This window comes from Wolffia australiana, chromosome 5, assembly GCF_029677425.1.
Source record: "Wolffia australiana isolate 7733 chromosome 5, ASM2967742v1".
Classification (NCBI taxonomy): domain Eukaryota; kingdom Viridiplantae; phylum Streptophyta; class Magnoliopsida; order Alismatales; family Araceae; genus Wolffia; species Wolffia australiana.
In genome coordinates, this window is record NC_135839.1 from 23,018,349 (window position 1) to 23,027,263 (window position 8,915).

At 42.0% G+C, this 8,915-nt stretch overlaps 1 protein-coding gene across 1 annotated transcript; it reads right to left on the reverse strand.

The window, feature by feature from the left end:
* Positions 1–1,400: 1,400 nt before the first annotated feature.
* Positions 1,401–2,637, reverse strand: LOC144703957 (ethylene-responsive transcription factor WIN1-like). Its single transcript, XM_078576265.1, has 3 exons — positions 2,450–2,637; positions 2,253–2,336; positions 1,401–2,166 (listed from the first exon to the last, which is right to left on the reverse strand). The coding sequence occupies exons 1-3, from the start codon at positions 2,620–2,622 to the stop codon at positions 1,617–1,619; spliced, it is 807 nt and encodes a 268-aa protein (XP_078432391.1). The 5' UTR covers positions 2,623–2,637; the 3' UTR covers positions 1,401–1,616.
* Between the last annotated feature and the right edge of the window lie 6,278 nt (positions 2,638–8,915).

Consider the following 8,915-nt stretch of genomic DNA (forward strand, 5'->3'; position numbering starts at 1 on the left):
TCATAATTGAAGGGGGCTCTCGCGGGCCAGCCGCCACGGGCCTACTCTCATGCCATGTCCTTTTCTTCAGATTCTAGAGACGGTGATGGATTTGGATGGCCCAAAAGAGAGATAGATAATAGATAGATAGATTGATAGATAGATAGAGAGAGAGAGATAGAGAGAAAGAGATTGATAGATAACTAGAAAGTGAGAGAGAGAGAGACAGAGAGAGATAGAGACATAGAGAGAGAGACAGAGAGAGACAGAGAGAGATAGAGACATAGAGAGAGAGAGACAGAGAGAGAGAGATATAGAAAGAGAGAGATATAGAAAGAGAGAGAGACACACACAGAGACAGAGAGACAGAGAGACGCAGAGAGAGAGAGAGACTGAGAGAGAGAGACACACAGAGACAGAGAGACAGAGAGACGCAGAGAGAGAGAGAGACTGAGAGAGAGAGACACACAGAGACAGAGAGACAGAGAGACGCAGAGAGAGAGAGAGAGAGACTGAGAGAGAGAGAGACAGAGAGTGAGAGAGAGAGAGAGAGAGACTGAGAGAGAGAGAGACAGAGAGAGAGAGAGAGAGAGAGAGAGAGAGAGAGAGAGAGAGAGAGAGAGAGAGAGACTGAGAGAGAGAGAGAGAGAGAGAGAGACTGAGAGAGAGAGACAGAGAGAGAGAGACTGAGAGAGAGAGAGAGAGACAGAGAGACATAGAGAGAGAGAGAGAGAGAGAGAGAGACACTGAGAGAGAGACAGAGAGACATAGGGAGAGAGAGAGAGAGACAGAGAGACATAGAGAGAGAGAGAGGGACAGAGAGACATAGAGAGAGAGAGAGGGACAGAGAGACAGAGAGAGACAGACATAGAGACATAGAGAGAGAGAGACAAAGAGACATAGAGAGAGAGAGAGACAGAGAGACTCCGATGGCACATATCTTTGGAAGAACGCCGTCGGAGGTTTCGTATCGAGGGATGGTGGCGTTAAATAGCCAGCGACTGGGTCCCCCTCCTTCGGAAGGTTGGTGATTTCCTCTCTTTTGAGGAAAGAAAGTAAAAGCTGTTGACGCTGAGGGGCCCCCCTCAGGCCCTTATCCTCGAATACTCTACTTGTTGGAGTTCAAGGCGAGAAGACAACGGGGAGGGAACTAGCGGGGACGGCCGCCTGGGGTAACGAGATGGCGACGGTGCTTAATGGAAGCCGAGAGCATGTTTTGATGTAGACGGACCAGTGGATGCCGCCCAAACCGTGTTAACCGACACCTACCTGCTCTATGATGGTTTCTCGTAGTTTATTATGATACATTGATTCTTGATCAAATCCTCCACGTCGCGGTACGAACACAATTAAACAGGGGTGAGCTCGCTCCTTGTCCGCCCGAAGCCGTGATTGCAACCATCTTTTGGGAGAAGAAGAAGAACAACAAGATGCAGAGGCTCGAACAAGACTGATAGTAGATTTTCTCCCAAATAGAGACGGTGAGAGGGCTATGGCCATATATGGCTCAGATTCTTCTCGCTGAGAAGAACTCGATACAGCCTTGATTGAGTCTCATCCTGGATCAACTAGGAAGACAATTGCTACGACCGTGCCTCTGTCGTGGAAGAAGAAAGACTACGGAAGTGACTTGAAGTTCACATGAGAAGGCTCCGCCGGCTTCCCTCCGGGAGCTCATCCTGGAGAGAAGGGAAAATTCCAGCGGCGGGCACCGTCGAGGGGCAATTACGGTTGAGGAGCTCCTCGATCATCTGTAGCGCGATCCTCTCTTCCTCGTCCATTTCGCCCAGTTTCGCCTCCTCCGACGCCGCGGCGTCCGCCGCCTTTACCGGAGAGGACGACGAGGCATCCTGGGTCCAGGACTTGGCGAGCTCGACGGTGAGGACGCGGTTTGAGTCGGCGCGAGTGCCGGCTCGCTTCTGCCAGATCTCGATGTGGGAGCTCTCCGGGTCCAGGCGGAGGCAGGTGAGCGACGGCGAGGGGGCCTTGCAGCTGCGGCGGAGCTTCGCACTGAGTATCTCGGACAGACCCGTCGGCGACGACATCTGGCGCTCCGCCTCCGCCGGCGGCCTCGCCAGCGGGAAGTTGGTCTTGGCGTTGCGGCCGCTCATCAGCACGGCGGCCTCGTCGTAGGCGCGCGCGGCCTCTTCCGCGGTCTCGAACGTCCCCAGCCACACCCTCCTCTTCCTGGACGGACGAGCAGCAACGAAATAAGAGAAGGCAAAATGCAAGGCGATCAGAAAGAGTCAGGGGGATGAAGGGACGTGGCTTACAATAGTGGGTGCCTGATCTCAGAAACCCAGGATCCCCAGTGACGCTGCCTGACTCCTCTGAATTTCTTGCTCTGCACCATGATCCTGCAGAGATGGAGACAATTCTTGACTATGTCTCTGTGATCAGCCGGGGCCTCGGGAGAGACACAGAGCGAGACAGAAAGATGTGGAGCAGTGCAAGTTCAGAAGTAACGAACCGCTCAGTGAGCTCAGTAACTAGGCCCCGAAAAATACTGGACAGCAGAGGTTGATGTTTAATATAGAGGAGACGGCTGGCCGAGGCCCGATGGTGAACGCCGAGACGGTGAAGGCCGATTAACCCAATCGTAGATTCATGCGTATTTACCACATCGCGGCTGTCAATGGCCATCAAATCGCTCCGTCTCTCACTCTTCCTCATGTTCTCTAGCGAGAGGTGATGAACTGGCGTGAAACATTTTATACATAAATAGTGGGACAAGTACGTAGGCGCTCGTGCCCAGAAAGTAAATAAGATCCGATGAGGCACGCTCCAGGCACTAGGGGTCCGCCCTTGTTATGGGAAGTCGTAATGAGGCGCAACCAACCTACAGAGGATCCCATCTTCGCTATGGAATCGATGCGCAGGCGTGGCCGCCGGCAGCTGGCATGTCATGCCCAGGACAAACAAGGCTTCAATATCCTGGGAAATACCCGTCTGCTCCTGCCAAACCTTTTTTGTTTCTGTCAAGCCTTGTTAAGGCACCCACAGGATAGAGGCGACTAGGTCGCCATGAGAGGGGGAAGGGAAGAGAGGAGAAGGATAATCTGCATGATTCATGAGGAAATAAAGGGGGGAAGAACTTAAGATGATAGGAGGTATAAAGTTCATGCGATCGGGCTCTACAAGGGGGACAAGAAGAGAGGCCAATTCAATAATTTTTGTTTTACATAGCCATGCAGTTTGTTGGGGGTTGAGTGAAAGGCATTTACAGAAGGCTGTGAAAGCGTGGGCAGACATGCGAGGTAAATGCGGAGACCAAGTCAGAAACCGACGGTCCCTTTCCTTTCCTCCTCTTTTTCATTCTCTAGCTCCCTCTGCACAGTTACTGGGCCAAGGCATTGATGATCAGGCAAAAATAAATAATTATCTACCGGCTCGCTGTTTCCGCCGAGAGCCGGCGAAATGAAGTCCTCCCGCCGGTTGACGCGGGGTTCCCTTTGCGTTCGACCCCAGATCCGCTGGATTTGCGCCGAGCTCTTCTCTGATGCTTTAGGGCTCTTGACTGGAGTGAACATTGTTTTAGCTCCATTATTTTCTGGGAGGTTCGTAACTAATGACGGGAAATGATAGTCGTAAACTACTGCGTCGATTACTTCCCGGCATTGATTTGGTCTTTCGTAGGGACTCACCAAATGGGATACATCTATGACGGCCTTTGGAGAGGATCGCTGCAAGTTGGCGACATAAAGTCAAAGAGTGGGGCATGCTAAGCGTAAATGATGGTATCAGCTTGAGTTTCTTTAGCTCACTCCCCTTTAAAAATTGACACTGCCTGTTTTAACGATCATAGCCATCACGAGGGGGAGGGTGGATGATAATAGAAATCGGATGAAGGTGGGGATTGCCGGTAGGTGGTCCGTCAGCGAATGACAGCGCCCAAGAGAATGATAACCAGCAGAGATTGGGTTTTGAAGGAACATGGACGTTGCCGATTGTGTGAACCATGACAAGTCAGACGCAACTGAACCATGAAAATTTACTAGATATTAAAGGCTTTGAACTTTCATGGGACATCGAACGAAATAATGAGATATTTCGTGTAGACTGTCATCAAAGTTTCAATTTCATTTGGGGCTGACGGAAAAAACAAACCATCCATTCGCATCATATCAGCTGTGTAACCTCTTTGTGCGAAAGGAGAAGGCAAAACATCGGAAAAGAGAAGAACGAAACCCAGTATACCAAAAATCCCACTTCCCAGCAAACATATAACATGACGAAATTAGACTTCTCTGGGGAATCCGAATAGAATTATTATGGGATTTAAACTGATTCCTCCTCAAAGATAAAGTAAATGTCTTCCACATTACGTCGGTTTTCAGCTTCTTTCTGGAGTATCGGTTCTCACGTGAATCAAGTCTCATTTTTATCCTTTTGCCATCTGGAAACAGAGCATAAGACTCAAATAGGTTGTAACGATCCGAATCATATTCTTTATTGTTCTTTTGATTATCCTTTTATATTCTGCAAGCCATTAAACGGTTGCTGCGCATACTCTCTTATACATCACGCGCACCACACAGGACCAATATTTCCTTGTTGTATGAGTTAAATATGTTAAAATTTTAATGCAGAATGCTAGCGATTTCTCACTGATTAAAAGACGTAAAAGGAAATCACGCAAGCATAATAGAGTCCGCACCTAATCCTCTTCGTTGTGCTTCTTGGAGGTATCACCATGATATTAGCTCCAAGAAATGGGAGATTGAATATGAGTATTTATAAAAGTTATCACAATCCTTTTATTTGTTATTACTAAAATAATTTTTCTAGTCATGAAAATTTAATGGATGATTATCTACCCTGGCTCAAATCACGATGTATTAACTCTACTAACTTTGAATAGTAGCTACTAGGTAATATAAGATTGATATACTAGGAACTAACTGATAATCATAGTAATATAAATCAATGTGATAATCATAGTTCTAGAATTGATTGTATATAAATGAATGTCTACAAAGAATACATGATTATGCATTCAATTTTGAAGAAACATTACGTACATGAAACTACCGCAGAAGTTCTAAAGTGCATTATTTTTCTTATTTATTAATATTATTAAACTAACACCACTTAAATTCTTTGAAGGCAAGGAAAATCATGGAATGGAAAAAAGATAATAGGTGTGAAATCTTATTGAGGTTATCAAGTCGTAAGCGTTAGGTGGATTCAGAAAGAAATGGTTGATTCAACTGGGAGAAAAAAGAGAAGCCCAAATCACAGCAAGCCTAGAGTAAGAGATCCAAGCCCGAAAAAGGGTATTTGAGGTCCAAGTCTTAGGTGCCCATGTCTTGAGCGCCGCACAGGGTTCTCTTTTGCCCGGCGGGCGTGTGCGCTACCTGTGCATGGACAGGCAGGTGGACGAGCGTTCCTGCCGCACATGCCCTGCACGGTAGCGCATGGCGACGGCGGTAGGAACAAAAATCTGAAGCTTTTTGCCCTAAATGATGGAATTTGAACACGATTTTTTTGGAATTTGAAATGGGAAATGGTGGATGATCTTGAGAGAGAAAGGGATAGATTTTAGAGAGAAAAAAACTACTATAGAGAGAGAAAAGTCGAATGAGGAGATAGAGAGAGAAAAGGAAGAAGGGGTGAAGAAGGCGTTTGAGACGGAATTTGCACCTGCAAATGATGGAGATTTTATATGAAATTTTGAGGGAATAAAAAGGGGATATGGATGAAGATCTAGAGTTAAAGAGTCATTTTAGAGAAAGAAATTGGGAAAAATAAATATTTAGAGTGAGAAAGTGATGGTTTTAAAGGGGAAATGGATAGATAATGATGGGAAAATGCAAATCTAGGTTCCTAAAACCTCAATGTAAGTCTGGTGAGCCTGCAACGCTTCCTCTCAAGTTGGGATACTTATATTTTGCTAGGATCAAGAATTTTTCAATGCAAAAAATAGAAGAGATTGAGTGAAAACTTCAACAAACTTGCATTAATCAAATTAAACAACCTGGATTCTGAAAATGCCTTATCCTGCTGGCTAGCCACTTGCTAGAGAGCATCGAGAATGAGGGAGAAAAAGAGTATTCATACATATAAATCACTAAAATACCCCTTTGGCTTTTTCTGATATATTTTCTTGCCATTTTGCCTTTTTTTCTTCATGGGTTGAGAGTTTCCCCTTGTGATCTTCAGCTTCTTTCTTTGTAAGGTTTTTGAGAGCCCAATGGGTAGCCAGGTGGTAGCCATCTCCTTCAGATTTCTCTCTCGAAGACCCACAACACCCTTTGCTACCTTCCAGCCCCTTTTGAGAATCACTAAACTCTCAAAATTTCTCCAACTCTTGAAGAATTGCATCTTCTTATTCTTGTGAATTTCTGAACATGTAATAATATAAAATACTCACCAATGCTAAAACTTTTTGACCTCAAAGAGGTCAAGAAGGATAGCTAAAAACAACCATAAAGTGCAAAAATGGAATTTCTAGCTAATGCATAAATATCTAGTTAATTCAAATAAAACATAATAAATTATAAATTAATAATACCAAAAATTTCAAAAACGTATGTAAATAAAAATGCATTTATCATGTTATCAACCTCCTCCTTTGGGGATCCGACATAAACTCCAATTTTATGCTTATACTTTTGTTTTCTTGGGAACAAGGACCTGGATGTGGTGGGCAATCCAACTGCTTATAATTTAAAATGATCCTCCATCAAAGGGCTCGAGATCAAAATATATTTTGAATGCTTTCTAAAAACATATAATATCCTTCTTTGTCCATTCTAATATCTGCTTTTTCTTATTTCAATTTTATCCCTTTCTCCATATGATCTCACTTTTCATTGATGTCGGCAAATTGAGGGGCCTCCTACCTTCTGGCCAAGTTCTTACCGGCCTCCTACACATCTGCCACCCATTTAAAAATTCTTGAACAACAACCATGAACTCATGCATTGAATTTTCTCTTGCCTGTCCAGCACCCTGATTTTGGCTTCCCACATGCCGACATATGAGTTAGACTCTAACCTTATTATCATTTAATACCACACAAATATTTGGTCAGTATCTTCATATTTATTTTATTTTAAATGTAATATTATGTGTATTTTCAAGCATAAAATGATTATATATATTTTTATCATGATATTCCATTTTCTATGTTTTTTATTTTATTGATCTATTTTACAATTTTATATTTGTGACAAAAATACTTTTCTATGTTGAAGTTTATTTTAGAATTGTGTAACGTTCAAGTTCTAAAGAAATTAATTTTATGAGTGAAGATCTGTTTTTGAATTTTCTAACATTATATTCAGAGAGATTTTATTTCTGAATCATAGTATAGGCAGAGAAATTTTCAAGATTTTTATGATTTTAATTAAATATATTGAATTATTTAAGGTTTTTTATTATTTCCTTCTGGGTTTTCTAGAAATTGTATCACATGCTTGCAGTCTGGCAAATGGATTAATGAGGGGAGAGAATCCGATGACTGAGAGTGATTCAACTTTAAATATTGATAACTGACGATATTCGATCAAGCTTTCAGGGTAGCTTTGTCTTTCTCACCTCTATCCATCCATATCTTGTGATCTGAATCAACCACAATATGCATGAAAGAAAAACTATTGAAAACTTTCCTGATTTACTAGGTTGAATGAAAGAAGGTGATATTGAAATGCATCAAGTTTTCTTGGTGGTCCTCATTGATTGAAGTTAGAAGGTCAATGGGAAGTGCAAGGACTCTCCTGCTGTCATAAATTACATTGATCCTGGCATATTATAAGGATCTATGGTGAGTATCCTCGCACTTTCATCTTCAGATTTTTCTCAATATATATTTATCCGCATGCATCCATATCCGTTAATCCACACCTAATTCACATATCATATTAGGTCTTTGTCATCTATTGCCCAAATTTATTATCTATATCTACCTTAAATGAGATACATAGATTGAAAGGAAACCTAATAAAGACACAAGTTGCAGCAGTACAGGTCGTGCGTACTTGTGGATAACATTAAATTAGGTCAATAAAATTATGCTTTTGTATTTATTTTTTACCACTTATGTTAAAATTTTCGCTAGCATTATTCACCATTTTAGGATAAAATCATAAATTTATGATTTATTTTTCTAAGCTCTATTTTAAAATTTTTATTGATTTTTAAGACTGATCCCTCTTGATATTTAGGGTCGAGTTGATTTCTCACATCTTCTTGGAGTTTACTTTGAAAAACAAGACTTACGTAAATATAATGGTGAACTTGAGATACAAATGGGAGGAAAGTAGAAACTAATTCATTTAATAGATAATAAAAGGAGGCCTAATACACTAGAATCCCATTCTGGAAGCTTATTCAAACCTCCTTAAAGACCATGTGAACTAAAATCATGAATTGTGGAACTAACCCAAAATTTAAATTTGCGAGGTCTATTTTAAAATCTGAGAAGGAGGTAATCATGAAATTTTCACAGTGATACCAACCTTGATTTTGGATAGCATGTATGATACTTCCCAAATAGTAAGGATAACTAGTTGACTGCTTTGGGGAGGTTGAAAAATCAAAGGGTGAAAATTCTATGGGTATGAGTGATGAGAGTGAGTGAAAGTAGTATAGGAACACCTTCACCTCATGTGATGGAAAGCCAAACCTACTTTTCGTGTCTAGTTCCTTCATGAAATGAAATCTTGAGCAGGGAAGGATTTGGTACTTCTTCAAGTCCTAAGCACAAAATCCCTTTTTCTTGATCCACCAAAATCTAACTTTGAAACCTCTATATATATCCTTGTGATATTGTTTTCTTGTTATCCCTCTTTCCAATTTCACCCTTCATCTTCTCAATCTTATTATGCTCAAATAGATAGTACTTACTATACCGGTTTCTTCCTCCATAAATAAAATATGAATATCTGAACTGATACCTTCAAATAGCTCTTCATTCAATTCTTATCCACAAA

Excerpts from the sequence above, each read along its gene's own strand:
- LOC144703957 (XM_078576265.1), bottom strand. The coding sequence starts at position 2,622 with ATGGCCATTGACAGCCGCGATGTGGTAAATACGCATGAATCTACGATT. Across the intron at positions 2,337-2,449 it reads GTTACTGAGCTCACTGAGCG|GATCATGGTGCAGAGCAAGA; the intron begins GTTCGTTACTTC and ends CCATCTCTGCAG. Across the intron at positions 2,167-2,252 it reads GAGATCAGGCACCCACTATT|GAAGAGGAGGGTGTGGCTGG; the intron begins GTAAGCCACGTC and ends TCGTCCGTCCAG.